This window comes from Musca domestica, unplaced genomic scaffold (genome assembly GCF_030504385.1).
Source record: "Musca domestica strain aabys unplaced genomic scaffold, Musca_domestica.polishedcontigs.V.1.1 29, whole genome shotgun sequence".
Lineage (NCBI taxonomy): Eukaryota > Metazoa > Arthropoda > Insecta > Diptera > Muscidae > Musca > Musca domestica.
Window position 1 is genome coordinate 7,862,476 of NW_026712296.1, and position 18,459 is coordinate 7,880,934.

General features: G+C 34.3%; 1 protein-coding gene across 1 annotated transcript in view; it reads left to right on the plus strand.

Annotated features, from left to right (window-relative positions):
- The first annotated feature begins 10,348 nt into the window (after positions 1 to 10,348).
- Positions 10,349 to 18,459, plus strand: part of LOC101900160 (solute carrier family 53 member 1) — a 33,847-nt gene continuing 25,736 nt past the window's right edge. The window contains exons 1-3 of the mRNA XM_011295625.3: positions 10,349 to 10,577; positions 14,726 to 15,914; positions 17,955 to 18,152. Coding sequence (XP_011293927.1) covers positions 10,509 to 10,577; positions 14,726 to 15,914; positions 17,955 to 18,152 — 1,456 coding nt within the window. The 5' untranslated portion in view covers positions 10,349 to 10,508. The remainder of the gene's footprint in view (positions 10,578 to 14,725; positions 15,915 to 17,954; positions 18,153 to 18,459) is intronic.

Consider the following 18,459-nt stretch of genomic DNA (forward strand, 5'->3'; position numbering starts at 1 on the left):
ATTTCTGAGCTGCATTTGATATATTTCCCCAAATATTGTTGTTACAGAGTGCATATTACGGCTGCGGAGGACAAAAATAACAAATCGGATGAACAATATATATGGTAGCTATAGCTATATCTGAACCGATTTCGATAAAATTTGGCATATTTATTTTCAGGCCTAATTTGGTTGTATGTGCAAAATTCCATACTATTCGGGCTGATATTACACGTTTGGTGCACATAAAAGGCAAATCGGACGAAAATATATTTGGGAGCTATATCTAAATTTTTACCGATTATCTCCAATTTCAATAGGGTTCGTCCTTGGGCCAAACAAATGTTGTTTGCAAAATTTCATCTCAATCGGATAATAAATGCGACCTGCATTTTGTTCACAAGAATACATGGACAGACGGACGGACAGACAGACGGACTGACATGCATAAATCAACTCAGAAAGTGATTCTATGCAGATCATCAAAAGGAACTATTGGTCTATCTCGTTTCCTTTTGCCTGTTACAAACAAATGCACAAAGACATAATACCCTGACCACTTTGTGGTGTAGGGTATAAAAAGTGATCACAAATAATAGCTAAAAACGCCGAAAACTCAATACTTAAGGAGTTATGGCCATTTTTAAGTATTCAATAAATCATGCCTTTAAAAGTGATCACAAATAATAGCTAAAACGCCGAAAGCTCAATATTTAAGGAGCTATGGCCATTTTAAAGTATTCAATAATTCACGCATTAAAAAGTGATCCCAAATAATAGCTAAAAACGCCGAAAACTCAATATTTAAGGAGCTATGGCCATTTTAAAGTATTCACTAATCCATGCCTTAAAAAGTGATCACAAATAATAGCTAAAAACGCCGAAAACTCAATATTTAAGGAGTTATGGCCATTTTAAAATATTCAATAATTCATGCCTTAAAAAGTGGTCACAAATAATAGCTAAAAACGCCGAAAGCTCAATATTTAAGGAGCTATGGCCATTTTAAAGTATTCAATAATTCACGCAATAAAAAGTGAACCCACATAATAGCTAAAAATGCCGAAAACTCAATATTTAAGGAGTTATGGCCATTTTAAAGTATTCAGTAATCCATGCCTTAAAAAGTGATCACAAATAATAGCTAAAAACGCCGAAAACTCAATATTTAAAGAGTTATGGCCATTTTAAAATATTCAATAATTCATGCCTTAAAAAGTGGTCACAAATAATAGCTAAAAACGCCGAAAGCTCAATATTTAAGGAGTTATGGCCATTTTAAAGTGTGCAATAATTCATGCCTTTAAAAGTGATCACAAATAATAGGTAAAAACGCCAAAAACTCAATATTTAAGGAGTTATGGCCATTTTAAAGTGTTCAATAATTCATGCCTTGAAAAGTGATCACAAATAATAGCTAAAAACTCTGAAATGTTAATATTTAACGAGCTATGGTCATTTTAAAGTATTCAATAAATCATGCCTTGAAAAGTGATCACAAATAATAGCTAAAAACGCCGAAAACTCAATATTTAAGGAGTTATGGCCATTTGAAAGTATTCAATAAATCATGCCTTTAAAGGTGATCACAAATAATAGCTAAAAACTCAATATTTAACGAGTTATGGCCATTTTAAAATATTCAATAAATCAAGCCTATACAAGTGATCACAAGTAATAGCTAAAAACGCCGAAAACTCAATATTTAAGAAATTATGGCCATTTTAAAGTATTCAATAAATCATGCATTTAAAGGTGATCACAAATAATTGCTAAAAACGCCGAAAGCTCAATATTTAAGGAGTTATGGCCATTTTAAAGTATTCAGTAATCCATGCCTTTAAAAGTGATCACAAATTATAGCTAAAAACGCCGAAAACTCAATATTTAAGGAGTTACGGCCATTTTAGAATATTCAATAATTCATGCCTTAAAAAGTGATCACAAATAATAGCTAAAAACGCCGAAATGCTAATATTTAAAGAGTTGTGGCCATTTTAAAGTAGTCAATAAATCATGCCTTAAAAAGTGATCACAAATAATAGCTAAATACGCCGAAAACTCCATATTTAAGAAATTATGGCCATTTTAAAGTATCCAATAAATCATGCCTTGAAAAGTGATCACAAATAATAGCTAAAAACGCCGAAAACTCAATATTTAAGGAGTTACGGCCATTTTAAAATATTCAATAATTCATGCCTTAAAAAGTGATCACAAATAATAGCTAAAAACGCCGAAATGCTAATATTTAAAGAGTTGTGGCCATTTTAAAGTAGTCAATAAATCATGCCTTAAAAAGTGATCCCACATAATAGCTAAAAACGCCGAAAATTCAATATTTAAGGAGTTATGGCCATGCATTAAAAAGTGATCACAAATAATAGCTAAAAACGCCGAAATCTTAATATTTAAGGAGTTATGGCCACTTTAAAATATTCAATAATTCATGCCTTAAAAAGTGATCACAAATAATAGCTAAAAACACCGAATTGTTAATATTTAAGGAGTTATGGCCATTTTAAAGTATTCAATAAATCATGCCTTTAAAGGTGATCACAAATAACAGCTAAAAACGCCGAAATGCTAATATTTAAGGAGTTTGGCCATTTTAAAGTATTCAATAAATCATGCCTTTAAAAGTGATCACAAATAATAGCTAAAAACGCCGAAAACTCAATATTTAAGGAGTTATGGCCATGCCTTAAAAAGTGATCACAAATGATAGCTAAAAACGCCGAAAACTCAATATTTATGGAGTTATGGCCATTTTAAAATATTCAATAATTCATGCCTTAAAAAGTGATCACAAATAATAGCTATAAACGCCTTAAAGCATTCAATAATTCATACCTTAAAAAGTGATCACAAATAATATCTAAAAACTCCGAAAACTCAATATTTAAGGATTTATGGCCATTTTAAAGTATTCCATAATCCATGCCTTAAGAAGTGATCACAAATAATAGCTGAAAACGCCGAAAACTCAATATTTAAGGAGTTATGGCCATTTTAAAGTATTCAATAATTCATGCCTTACAAAGGGATCACATATAATAGCTAAAAACTCCGAAAACTCAATATTTAAGGAGTTATGGCCATTTTAAAGTATTCAATAATTCATGCCTTAAAAAGTGATTACAGATAATAGCTAAAAACGCCGAAATGTTAATATTTAAGGAGTTATGGCCATTTTAAAATATTCAATAAATCATGCCTTAAAAGTGATCACAAATAAAAGCTAAAAACGTCGAAAACTCAATATTTAAGGAGTTACGGCCATTTTAAGGTATTCAATAATTCACGCCTTAAAAAGTAATCACAAATGATAGGTAAAAACGCCGAAAACTCAATATTTAAGGAGTTATGGCCATTTTAAAGTATTCCATAATCCATGCTTTAAAAAGTGATCACAAATAATAGCTAAACACGCCGAAAACTCAATATTTAAGGAGTTATGGCTATTTTAAAGTATTCAATAATTCACGCCTTAAAAAGTGATCACAAATAATAGCTAAAAACGAAGAAATGATAATATTTAAGGAGTTTGGCCATTTTAAAGTATTTAATAATTCAAGCCTTAAAAAGTGATCACAAATAATGGCTAAAAACGCCGAAAACTCGATATTTAAGGAGTTATGGCTATTTTAAAGTATTCAATAATTCACGCCTTAAAAAGTAATCACAAATGATAGTTATGGAAATTTTTAAGTAGGCTATTTTTCCTTGTTAAGAGACTGCAATTTAAAAAATGCCAAAAACACTGAAACGTCAATATTAAGGTGTTAAGTCCATTTTAAAATAGGCTACTTTTTCTTTTTTAAGAAACTGCAACTTAAAACATATAAGGGGTTATGGTCATTTTACAATGTGATATTTTTCATTATTAAACAAGTAAGCAAAGGCTATAGTCGTGCGGGGCCGACAATGTGATACCCTACAACACTACAATATGTTAGAAGCACCCTTATGTCCAAGTCCATTTTGGAAGATTTCGCTTTTGAAATTTTGTCATGGAGCACTGTCCAGATATTGCCCTTAGCATTTTGACCAGAGACATTTGCGCTCTCCGTCGTGCTGTTAGTTGTTGTGGTCCATTTTACAGCTAAATATAATCCAATGGTCATCCAAAAAGCTAGAATTCTTCCCTACCTTAACTCTCTTCTCAGGCATGTCGATTGGCTTCAATTGTGTGATCAGCAATTTTTTTCTGTTTTTGGTTCATTTGAGCCCCTCAATATTTTGCAATCATCTCCAAAAGCAAGAAGCCGCTCTGCATCTACAAATTTAGAACCATATATATGATTTGCTTGACTACGATATTTGGCTATATTCATCAACGAAATCAGCATAACAAAGCCAGAAGTTCGCCTTTTGTGTATTTCGGATATCGCTTGTAATTAATATTGGTATTTTTTGCACACAAAAGTAGTGGTCCATTCTACCCGTTGTCCTAAACTCTAACTACATGCGAGATTTCATATCCTTTTGTTTCTATTTGCGACCTTATAACGGCTGCAAAATCAGGAACATTTTTAGTGGTTGGTCCATTTTAACCCCTAAATATATTGCGGTCATCTTTGAAAACAATAGCTCTTCTGAGTCTAACCCTACCTTTGTGAAAATTTTCGGGAAGATCGGACGATAATTGCAAACTGTAAACTTCAATATTATAAGTCAAATTGAAAAAATCGCATGCGATAAAAATATGAAAAAAATAAAAATATGTCACAAAATACTGTTAATATTTAAGGAGTTATGGCCATAGTATAGTATTCAATAAGTCATGCCTTTAAAAGTGATCACAAAAAAAGCTAAAAACGTCGAAAACACAATATTTAACGAGTTATGGCCATTTTAAAGTATGCCACGCCTTAAAAAGTGATCACAAATAATAGCTAAATACGCCGAAAACTCAATATTTAAGGAGTTATGGCCATTTTAAAGTATTCCATAATCCATGCTTTAAAAAGTGATCACAAATAATAGCTAAAACGCCGAAAACTCCATATTTAAGGAATTATGGCCATTTTAAAGTGTTCAATAATTCATGCCTTAAAAAGTGATCACAAATAATAGCTAAAAACGCCGAAAACTCAATATTTAAGGAGTTATGGCCATTTTGAAGTGTTCAATAATTCATGCCTTAAAAAGTGATCACAAATAATAGGTAAAAACGCCGAAAACTCAATATTTAAGGAGTTATGGCCATTTTAAAGTATTCCATAATCCATGCTTTAAAAAGTGATCACAAATAATAGCTAAACACGCCGAAAACTCAATATTTAAGGAGTTATGGCCATTTTAAAATAATCAATATTTCATGCCTTAAAAAGTGATCACAAATAATAGCTAAAAACGAAGAAATGTTAATATTTAAGGAGTTATGGCCATAGTAAAGTATTCAATAAATCATGCCTTTAAAAGTGATCACAAATAATAGCTAAAAACGCCGAAAACTCAATATTTAAGGAGTTATGGCCATTTAAAGTATTCAATAATTCACGCCTTAAAAAGTAATCACAAATGATAGCTAAGAATGCCGAAATGTTATTATTTAAGGAGTTATGGCCATTTTAAAGTATTCAATAATTCAAGCCTTAAAAAGTGATCACAAATAATAGCTAAAAACGCCGAAAACTCAATATTTAAGGAGTTATGGCCATTTTGAAGTGTTCAATAATTCATGCCTTAAAAAGTGATCACAAATAATAGGTAAAAACGCCGAAAACTCAATATTTAAGGAGTTATGGCCATTTTAAAGTATTCAATAATACATGCCTTAAAAGTGATCACAAATAATAGCTAAAAGCGAAGAAATGTTAATATTTAAGGAGTTATGGCCATTTTAAAGTATTCAATAATTCACGCCTTAAAAAGTAATCACAAATGATAGCTAAGAATGCCGAAATGTTATTATTTAAGGAGTTATGGAAATTTTTAAGTAGGCTATTTTTCCTTGTTAAGAGACTGCAATTTAAAAAATGCCAAAAACACTGAAACGTCAATATTAAGGTGGTAAGTCCATTTTAAAATAGGCTTATTTGTTCTTTTTTAAGAAACTGCAATTTAAAACATATAAGGGGTTATGGTCATTTTACAATGTGATATTTTTCATTATTAAACAAGTAAGCAAAGGCTATAGTCGTGCGGGGCCGACAATGTGATACCCTACAACACTACAATATGTTAGAAGCACCCTTATGTCCAAGTCCATTTTGGAAGATTTCGCTTTTGAAATTTTGTCATGGAGCACTGTCCAGATATTGCCCTTAGCATTTTGAACAGAGACATTTGCGCACTCCGTCGTGCTGTTAGTTGTTGTGGTCCATTTTACAGCTAAATATAATCCAATAGTCATCCAAAAAGCTAGAATTCTTCCCTACCTTAACTCTCTTCTCAGGCATGTCGATTGGCTTCAATTGTGTGATCAGCAATTTTTTTCTGTTTTTGGTTCATTTGAGCCCTTCAATATTTTGCAATCATCTCCAAAAGCAAGAAGCCGCTCTGCCTCTACAAATTTAGAACCATATATATGATTTGCTTGACTACGATATTTGGCTATATTCATCAACGAAATCAGCATAACAAAGCCAGAAGTTCGCCTTTTGTGTATTTCGGATAACGCTTGTAATTAATATTGGTATTTTTTGCACACAAAAGTAGTGGTCCATTCTACCCGTTGTCCTAAACTCTAACTACATGCGAGATTTCATGTCCTTTTGTTTCTATTTGCGACCTTATAACGGCTGCAAAATCAGGAACATTTTTAGTGGTTGGTCCATTTTAACCCCTAAATATATTGCGGTCATCTTTGAAAACAATAGCTCTTCTGAGTCTAACCCTACCTTTGTGAAAATTTTCGGGAAGATCGGACGATAATTGCAAACTGTAAAATTCAATATTATAAGTCAAATTGAAAAAATCGCATTCGATAAAAATATGAAAAAAAATAAAAATATGTCACAAAATACTACAAAATATATAAAAACACCATTATGGGCACATTTTATGCGATTTTTTTCGATTATATTCTCTTATGACAAGAGGGCATTCTAAATTGACAAAATTTGTCGAAATCGGTCCAGCCATTCTTAAGATATATGCATTCTAGCTAACATCCCTTTTCATTGTATATTAACATTGTATATATTTCCCGATATATATCAGATATATTTACTATCGGCATCTACGCAACGGTCAGAATTGACCTCTGCATCTATTTCTGATTTCGCCGGGATTAAAAATATTCGCGGTTTAATGAAAAATTTGAGTTTTATTTAGCACAAATGCTTTGGTCTATTTCACCTACTAAATATTACCCGATGACCATCAAAATTGGAAGGCTTCTGTCCAGCCCTAAGCTCTAGCCCCATGTTAACTTCCGCGTCGATTGGTCTATAACTGCGACCTGTAGAGCAACTGCAAAATCAGGAAAATTTTCAGTATTTGGTCCATTTCAACCACTAAATATTATGCGATCATCTCCAAAAGCAATAGGGTTCTATTCTGGCCCAAACCCCACCTCCATTCTAAATAAAGATCGGGCCATAATTGCGACCTGTAGAGTGATTACAAATTAACATGGACAGACAGACGGACAGACATACATAGCTAGATCGACTCAGCTCGGCGAGATAGGAAGATCCATATATACTTTCCTATGTGGGAAACCAATATTTCGAGGCGTTATATAATTTGTGGCCCAATCAAACTTATAATACCCCCAACACAGTGTTGTAGGGTATAAAAACTAAAAGCATAACCACAACAACAACCCTGAAATGCCAATATTTAAGGAATTATGGCCATTTTAACGTATGTTATTTTTTACTGATAAAAACTGAACAAATGAAAAATATTGCACTTTAAAATGGCCATAACTCCTTAAATATTGACAGTTCGGTGTTGTTGGGAATTTTCACAAAAAAATAAGCTTTTCAGGACTATCTTAAAATCATAAAAATACAGAATATAGGGAGTTACCGTGGACCTGCATAGGCAATTTTCGTCAAAGACCGTTACAATATGCAAATATGAAACATATCCAGTGAATAATGTCACAAAAACATCAAAATATCGAACATTGGGAGGTACCGTTGTGTATGTAATTTTTTGTCTTTGTTTGTAGGCTATACACAATTTATATGTTGGCTATACACAATTTTCTATCACTGGTTGTATTACCCATTACGAACATATAATACGAAATTTGAAACAATTTCGGTGAATAATATCGCTGAAATCATTAAAATACCGAATATAGGTAGTTAGGATTTACAACACTCTAAAACTTCCCAGCATAAAAATTGAGCGTTCGTCTATGCGAAATATTCAATAATTAAGGAGTTATGACCAATATTAAAAAGTATGTATTCGACTATAAAACAAAAAAGAAAAAACAAGGTATAGCAAAAATAAGGAAATTAATTGTTTATCTATAAAAACCGAATAACTCAATAATTAGAGATTTATGGCCAAAATAAGGAATTAGCTACTAAAATAAATACACTAAAATGGCGAAAAACTCAATTAAAATGTATATATTGCCAAATAAAAAATTTAAATGTTCCCTTAAAAACGTGATTCAAAGCACACTAAAAATGCAAAAATATAAATATATTTGGAACAAGTAAGCAAAGGCTATAGTCGTGCGGGCCGACATTGTGATACTCTACAACACTACCCTTTGTTAGAAGCCCCCTTATGTCCAAATCTATTTTGGAAGATTTCGCCTTTGCAATTATGTCACGGAGCACTGCCCAGATATTACCCTCAGCATGTTGACCAGAGACATTTGCCCAATATTTACGCACTCCGTCGTGCTGTTAGTTGTTGTAGTCCATTTAACAGCTAAATATAATCCAATGGTCATCCGTAATGCTAGAATTCTTCTCTATCCTTAACTTCCTTCTCAGGAGTATCGTTTGGCTTCAATTGTGTGATCAGGATTTTTTTCTGTTTTTGGTCCATTTGGACCCCTAAATATTTTGCGATCATCTCCAAAGGCCCCTCTGTATATCCAAATTTAGACTATATATATGATTTGCTTGTCTACGATATTTAGCTATAGTCGTCAACGAAATCAGCATAAGTAAATAATGTTGGTATTTTTTTACACAAAAGAGTTAAGGACAGCGGGTAGAATGACTACTAATTCTACCCGCTGTCTTAAACTCTAACTACATGCATGTTTTCGTGTCCTTTTGTTTCTATTTGTGACCTTTACAAAGGCTGCAAAATTAGGAACATTTGTAGTTGTTGGTCCATTTCAACCCCTATATATATTGCGGTCATCTTTGAAAACAATAGGCCTAGCCCTTCTAAGTCTAACCCTACCCTTATGAAAATTTTTGCGAGGATCGGACTATAATTGCAATCTGCATATAATAACTTCAGCCTGTGTTGTAAGGTGAAAAAATATTACAAAATATACACTTCAATATTATAAGTCAAATTGAAAAAATCCCATGCGATAAAAAAATGAAAATATAAAAAAATGTCGCAAAATATTACAAAATCTATATTAATATTTTTTTAGATTTTATACTTTTTTGGCAAGAGGGCATTCTGAATTGACAAAATTTGTTAAAATCGGTCCGGCCATTCTTGAGATATGAACATTCTCGCTAACATCCCTTTCCCTTTGTATATACACATTGTATATATTTCGCTATATATATCCGATATGTATACTAAATTTGAATTTTATTTAACAAAAAATGTTATGGTCTATTTCACCCACTAAATATTACCCGATGATTATTAAAAATTGGAAGACTTCTGCCCAACCCTAAGCTCTAGTTCCATGCTAACTTCCGCTTCGATTGGTCTATAATTGCGACTTGTAGAGCAACTGCAAAATCAGGAAATTTTTCAGTTTTTGGTCCATTTTAACCCCTAAATATTATGCGATCATCTCCAAAAACAATAGGGTGCTATTCTGACTCTAGCACCACTTCCATTCTAAATTTCGTAATCGGGCCATAATTGTGACCTGTAGAGTGATTACAAATTAGCATGGACAGACGGACAGACTGACAGACTGACATACATAGCTAGATCGACTCAGCTCGGAAAGATAGGATACTTTCCTATGTGGGAGGTGTTACATAATTTTTGGCCCAATCAAACTTATAATACCCCCAAACACATGGTGTTGTAGGGTATAAACATCAAAATTACCCACTTTGCAGTTACGAAAGGAATATTTTTGAATTTAAAAATTGTAACAATTTTTTAGCATAAAGCATCAAAAAGCCACAAAAGCTTTTGAGATTCATAAAGCTGTTTCATTTTAAAAATACCAAAAAAAGCTCTATAGAATTTTCACTGGTGGAAAACTCTCATTGTTTTGGGAAATATTCAGTCTTCAACGACGCGTTGGTACATAAACCTCAGAAAAAGAAAAACAAATCACATTATTTTGAGGTGTTCGTGCGTTTGTTCGTCTGCATCGGTGCTCTGTGTTTTAAACAAATGTTTGAAAATTTATTTAGTGCAATTCGTTTTATTCCAATAAAATCAAAATGAAATTTGCCGAACATTTGACGGCCCATATCACTCCGGAATGGCGCAAACAGTACATCAATTATGAGGTATGAAAATTGTCGAAGAAAACCCTTCCAAAGTGCTTTCCAAATTTTCTTAAATGAAAGTGAAAAAATGAATTTCTTGTGTGTATACATATACATATGTATGTATGTACGAAAAAGGTGTCCATCTGTTATTTCAGCTGCATTAGTGGAAGACACAAAACGAGGAGTACAAAATAAACGATGACGTCACTCGCCAAAGAACACATGTAAATATTTTTGGGAAATTTTTGGCGCCGACGCAGACACTCTCAGCTGTTAGCCGGGAAATGAACTTGTGAAATATAAACAAATACATGTGTTAATGCTAAAACACGTGCTGAGAACAAAAATGTTGTTTATAAACAATAAAGACAACAGGTTTATGTACATATGGGCAAGAAGGGAGGTAGAGAATTGTGCTGCATATTGAGAATGTTATTGTACACGTCACCGATGACATTCATGCACACAAGTGAAAAACATGAAAGTGAAAGTATGTACACATACAAATATACATACCTATTTTAGCGCTAACAAACCCGTTGTTAATATGCCATACAGTGGGTGACATTACAATTGCATTACAATTCATTACAATTGCAGCCAAATATGTTGATTTTAATATCTCTTCAAATGTGGAGTTTCCCAAATACTCAACACAAAATCCGATGGAGTTTATATATTAAAGTTTACCGATATTTTGACTCATCTAGCGATAGGTTCAAATGATAAACGAAACAGTGTCGCTTTGTAGATACCATATTAAATAGGAGGTCTATAACGAACGTTTTCTGCAGGAAAAGATTATGTCTTCTGCGAACCTGAGTCATTGGGGATTAAATGCAGTTGAAACTAAAGGGCTGCAAGTGTGACATATTTCTCTATTTATGCCATGGAGAGGAAACGCTCGTCATGTTGTGCCCTGTTTGATCAAACGCATAACAGTATGTGACATCCAACCAAATGCTCGATGTCTCGTCATGTCGGTCAGACTCAAACCCATCGTCATAACATGTAATGACCAATAAAAGGGGATGTTGAATAGTGTGTTATACAAAAATGTTCTAGCACAAAAATTACAACAATAATGAAACAATTGCCAACGAAAAAGACGACGAGACGATGAAGGCAAAGCGCAATCGCTACCTGTTTTTCCGATATGTAAAAAAATACATATTTTGTAATAAAGTATTTCTTGGCGAATAATAACATATTTTAGTTACTTCTAATTGGTCCACACAAAATTTTCACATTTCGGTTATTGACGAAACAATCCAAAATTTTAATCCTTGTTAAAAAAAAAACTGATAAATTTTCTTAATATCTCTGCCCTCAACAACGTCATAAAGAATATTTTTATACCCTCCACCATAAAAGGTATGGAGGGTATATTAAGTTTGTCATTCCGTTTGTAACTCATCGAAATAATCATTTTAGACCCAACAAAGTGTATATATTCTTGATCAGCGTAAAATTCTAAGACGATTTAGCCCTGTCCGTCCGTCTGTTGTAATCACGCTACAGTCTAAACGAATTAAGATAGGAAGCTAAAATTTTGCACAGATCTCTCTTTTGTCTGCAGGCAGGTCAAGTTCGAAGATGGGCTATATCGGTCCACGATATCGTATAGCCCCCATATAACGGTACCCCCGATATTCGGTATTTTGATGTTTTTAGCCATATTTTTCAACGGAATGGTCACAAGGGGTTCTTTGTACACAAGGGGTTCTTTGTGAGCACTTTACCCCCCGACAGAGAATTCTCTATATAGGTTAACGATAACGTATGGCTCCCATATAACGATACCTCGCGATATTCGGTATTTTGGAAATCCACACAAGGAGTTCTTTGTGAGTACTTTACACGCAGACATAGATTTGTCTTTATAGGTCCACAATATCGTATATCCCCACATATCGGCACCTTCTTATATTAGATATTTTAAAGATTTTAAAAGAATTTTTAATGGATTTTATTTTTTTTTTTTTTTTTTTTGAAAATTTTCTAATTTATATGTATGCCGTGTTTGTTACTTCAAAATTGCAGCACACACAAAAACACATCCTCACCGTCGAAAGTAGCACAGTAGCACATACTCTCTCAATTTAAGCAGACGTACACAAATGACACACAATTTGACGATGATATGGTTCAATGTCATCGTCGACCCCCTGCATTTATGAAAAACACCATGCAAATATTCGAGTCAGCCATGCCACAATCGAACCTTATACAATGGCACAAAATGGGGGATGTTGTTGGTTGTCATTGTCTATCAAATACATATGACATGATTGAATAGACAAAGTCAGTGTGTCAAAAAAAGCATAATTCATACAATTCGTCTTGTGTAGACCTTTAGTTGAAACACTCAGATTACATTACGTCGGGAGTTAAATGAAAAAAATGAGTGACATTTGGCGAAATTTTTATACCCTCAGCTATATGGCTACAGAGGGTATACATCATATGATACGGCCAAAACGTGCCTCATCGACATAACTGTTTTAGACCCTACTACGTCAGGTGCGAAAATGGACATTATCCGTCCACCAACCTCCACCAATATACCTCCACCACAAACGGTCAAAATTTGGAAAAATTAAAACTCTTATAAAATGTAATGCACGAGTCCAATTGTCTTCAAATTGTTTTCAATAAGCATCCAGTTCTCTTCAAATTACACATACAAACATTTTTGCTAACACAAGATCTGTTGTGAAGATGATATATATCTGCGAACTCCCTCTGGTACCTCACCCACAAAGGATCACCATTTTAAATACTATTATCTGTCATAACTTGCGAAATAAGTCAGCGATTCATTACAACTTCCTATATCTAAATATTTCTCTCTAAGAACATTAAACGTACTTTAAATGCCTTCTTTACTTCGTATTGGAGACTAGCAATTGGACCACTATAAGTTATCTTTATAAGGTTTTCCATAGAAAGCAGAAAGCAGAATTCATTAAAATCGAATTACTTCTATCTGAAGACCGAACAATCCAAGAGAGCTTCTGTAGTTCAAAAACCTTCTTCCTTCCTTATGTCGGAAATATCCTCAAGGGGCCTTCCATATATCATGGATTTGAACGCGGTTTTTGAGGACCAATAAATCGTAGATCTTCAAGAGGTCTAGAAGGCCTCCTTGCGTCTACCTATAGATCAAATACCAGCAAGAGGTTTTCTATATGTCAACAAATATTCGACCCTTGAGTGGCCGTCTTAAGGTAGAGTACCTTCAAAGAGGAATTCTTTGATTAAAGACGATTGAGAGGTTTGAATACCAGTTTTGGAATTCAGATTTTCGGAAGGTCTGCGGATCTAGAAAACTCTTTTATTGATAGAAGACCATTAAGAGTTCTAAAGGACTTCCAAGAGATGTTCTACAGATCAAAAATCTTCAAGAGACCTTTTATGAATAGAAGGCTTTCAACAAACTAAATGACCTCTAATAGGGTGTCGAGAGTTAAAACGCCTTAAAGGGGTCTAGAGCCCTGCGGAATATCTGGTAGACCTTTTAAAGTCCCTTTTTATATCGAAGCCCTTGAAGGGTGAACAGATTACATACATTGAAAAGGTCATCTATAGATCAAAGACATCCACGATTTGTAGAGACTTTCAAGAAGCCTTCTATAGATCGATGATCTTCAAGAGGTCTTGAAGGCCGTCTATAGATCATAGACTTCCAAATAGCTCTGTAGATCGAAGTATTTCAAGAGGATATCTAAAAATCCAAGATCGTTGAAAGTTTTGAAATAGTTCGAAAATTTTAAAGGTCTTTTAATGACCGAAGACCTACAAACAGGGAAAGGATGGCATTTCTGTGTACGTTCCTTCCTTTTAGAGGTCTTCGTTCGCTCTAAAAGACCTCCAAGAGGTATTTTAGAAATCGAATATCGACAAGAATTCGTGTAGAGATCAAAAATCTTCAAGAGGTCTTACAAAAGAGGTCTAGAAGACATCCATGAGTTCTAATGGTCTTATGTGTATGGAGTGACTTGTACAGTTAGGATAAAGATAAACGATTTGTATTTCGTATCAGAAGTTTATTTGGCTTTTTGAAGAGACTTTAGTCTAGACAATGGAGGACTTTTAATACTTTTCATTTAATAGACTCATTTTCCATTTTAACAGTTTAACATTTCCCCTCTCTTTATTTTTAGGAAATGAAAGCTATGCTCTATGCCGCTGTTGAACAGGCGCCGTCGGCCGAATTGGTCGATCCCGATGTGCTAACACGTTATTTTGCCAAATTCGACGAACAATTTTTTCATTATTGCGACAAGGAATTGGCAAAGATCAATACCTTTTATTCGGAAAAAATGGCAGAGGCAACCCGCAAATATGGCAACCTTAGAAGCGAGTTAACTGAGACCCTGGAAATGGGAACGGTCAAGAAACAGCCAGCGTGGAAATCCAAGACACCGCTTGGCAAACGCAATGTTCCGGCCCGTAAGTTGCAGGATTTGAAATTGGCGTTTAGTGAATTTTATCTGGGATTGATATTGCTGCAAAACTATCAGAATCTGAACTTTACCGGGTTTCGGAAAATTCTCAAAAAACATGACAAATTGTTAAATGTTGACTTCGGTGCAACGTGGCGTAAGGAGCATGTGGAGGTGGCTCATTTTTATGTGAACAAAGACATTGATCGCCTTATACAGGAAACAGAAACCGCATTTACCCATGACATCGAGGGAGGCGATCGCCAAAAGGCCATGAAACGATTGAGAGTACCTCCTCTGGGTGAAGCTCAAAGTCCTTGGACAACATTTAAAGTGGGACTTTTTTCGGGTGCTTTTGTGGTTTTGTTCATAACCGTCATACTTTCGGCAACATTTTATGGATTTGGAGAAGATTGGCGGGTGGGGTTGCGCATGTTCCGTGGACCGTTCCTCATCATTGAATGCCTCTTCCTGTGGGGAGTCAACGTATATGGCTGGCGTTCATCGGGTGTTAATCACGTCCTGATATTCGAATTGGATCCACGTAATCATCTATCAGAACAAAACATTATGGAAATTGCTTCCGTCTTTGGAGTTCTATGGGCAATTTCCGTACTGTTCTATATCTATTGTGACCTCTTGGGCATACCTCAGTATGCACCGCCAATATTTCTGTACACCATCATGGCTGCATTTTTGCTCAATCCAACAAAGACATTTTATCATGAAGCACGTTACTGGTCTGTACGAGTGTTGAGTCGCGTGGTAATGGCCCCGTTTTTCTTTGTAAATTTTGCTGACTTCTGGTTGGCGGATCAATTGAATAGTATTGTACCGGCATTTTTGGATATTCCCTTTGTCATATGCTTCTTTCGACAGAATCCTTCATGGAACAAAATGGGTTTGGGTAAGTTTTTGTTTTAATGTTCTATATCCTTCGTTGTCTTTCCGTTTGTAACTCCTAGACCCTACAAAGTATATATTCTGGACCAATGTAAAATTCTAAGTTGATTTAGCGATATCCGTCTGTATGTTATAATCACGCTGTCTTTCGATTGAATTGAGATAGAAGGCTAAGATTTTGCATACATGTGTATTTTGTCAGTATGCAGGTTAAGTTAGTAAATGCCCCCCATACAACGGTACCTCCCAATATTCGGTATTTTGATGATTTTAGTGACATTATTCACCGATTTTTTTTTTTTGATTTCCGTATTTATTCGGTATGTTTTTCGTATTTGAAGATCTTAATGGGTACTACAGCCACAAACCACAAAAAAATGCATATGCAGGCCCCCGTCTTCGTGTGAAATTTTTGAAGCTCTTTCAAGATGGTGGAGGTTATTAAAAGTTCGGTCCTACGGAACTTAGCTGCTTTTTCACATGTTCTCTTCTTTGTTTCTTTGCAACAAATCAGCAAGCAAAACAAGTACCTGACCTAGCAATTATGCAAATATTATGAATTACTAAGTTGGAAATCGAATTATCCCTTCTCTTTCAGTGCAGTAAAATATTTATTTGAAAATGTCTACCTTTTGGGGGGAGATACCAGAAGGAGTGGGCCGATATTGACAATCTCCGATGTAAATTTTATAATAATATTAGGATGTATCAGGTTTGAACCAAATCCAATACTCCCTTCATCAGACAGCCAGACATACGGACGAACTAACGGACTAGATCAACTCCAAATGTCCTGAAAGGGAGTTGGTCCAAAAAGGCATAGGATCACGTTTTGGCCGTATCAAATGTTATATACCCTCTCTAGCCTTATGGGCGAGGAATAAAAATATGTCATTATGAGAACAACAACAAAAAGTGCTCATATATTGAGCATTACAAGTCTTGCAATTGTTATTTTTGGGGATATACCCCCCACCTTCAACGGAGGACATATTAACTTTTCACTCCGTTTGTAAGATACCTGTCTGTCTGTTGAAATCACGATGCAGCCCACATCATTTGACGTTGGTATTGAAAATGAGATATACCGGTCCACGTTTTCATATAGCCACATATGACGGTACCTCCCGATAATTGGTATCGTACAACATTTTTTGATGTTGGTACAATAATTTGTAATGTGTCTAGGATGGTTGGTATTGAAAATGAGATATATCGGTTCACGTTTTCGTATAGCCCCGTATGAGGGTATAAGTTTTAGCCACACGGATTTCTCTGAGAGAGGTATTTGTTGTTCGTAAAGGGTTTGAGCTCTGGTGGTGGAACATTGCATCCTCCAGACATTCGGTATTTTGTGGTTTCAGCCATTTTTTTACGGATTTGCCAAAAAAAGGGGTATTTGCAGTTCAGCTCCGGTGGTGGAACATTGAATACATATCTCCACGTTTTCGTATAGCCACCATATAACATACCTCTCGATATTCGGTATTTTGATGGTTTTAGTCACATTTTTCCACGGTTTGTTTTGGTTTTTAAGACATAACTTTGTAGTATACAATTGTCTCCATAGATTCCCGTTTTAGTATGGCTCCATATAACGGCTTCACTCACTTTATATTTTTTTTTTAAGTTTAACAGCATTATCCAAAAAGTCTTACTAGTATTTGTAGTTTGAAATTGAACACTTTGAATCCAGATATTTAAAAAAAATATTTTCTTTACCCAGTGATGGAGGGTATAAAAATTTCGGCTCGGCCAAACTTAATGTTTTATTACTTGTTCAATTTTCAAAAGAGCTAATAATTGAATCCCTAACAAACGAAATGATTCCTCAATAAAGTATTTCTTACTGTTCATGTTTATGTTCCTTCGATTTATGTTTTATCTGCTAGTGAATTTCATTTGTAAATTTCATCATTCCAGTAAATATATTCTTGGTCTCTATCGACCAGTCACTTGTATATAACCTATGCCATAGCCGGTCAGAACATAAATATTCCCGTTTTCCTATTTTTATATGTATTTATTTATTGTTTATTTGCAGAAGGTGGTCGTTTTTGCATTGAAGACGTCTCCATAGTACGACCTATCGTTGCCCTGTTACCTGCCTATTTCCGTTTTGCTCAATGTATTCGCCGTTTTCGTGATACCAAAGAAAGCTTTCCACATTTGGTGAATGCTGCCAAATATGCTACATCATTTTTCGTTGTAATTTTCTCCTACAAATATCAGACCACAAATGGTAAGTAAAATTAAATAAAAACATACGTAAATAGAGGAGGGGTTCCATTGTCTAATACATTTTTAGTAGAACACGAGAGTTTAACGAAGAGGAGGTTTATCTTTCTTAGCTTTCGATTGGGGTTAAGTGTATTCTTTTTGTGTGATTGATTAATTGCTTCAAATTTGGGTTTTAATATTTTATGCTGAGGAAGATTTGTATTGTTTCCGTTATCAATTTTCTTTTGCCAAATTTTTTGCTGACATTTTGTGGGGTTTCTACAACAAAGAGGAAGTTCAAATAAAAAATTTGACTAATCACTGTTGGT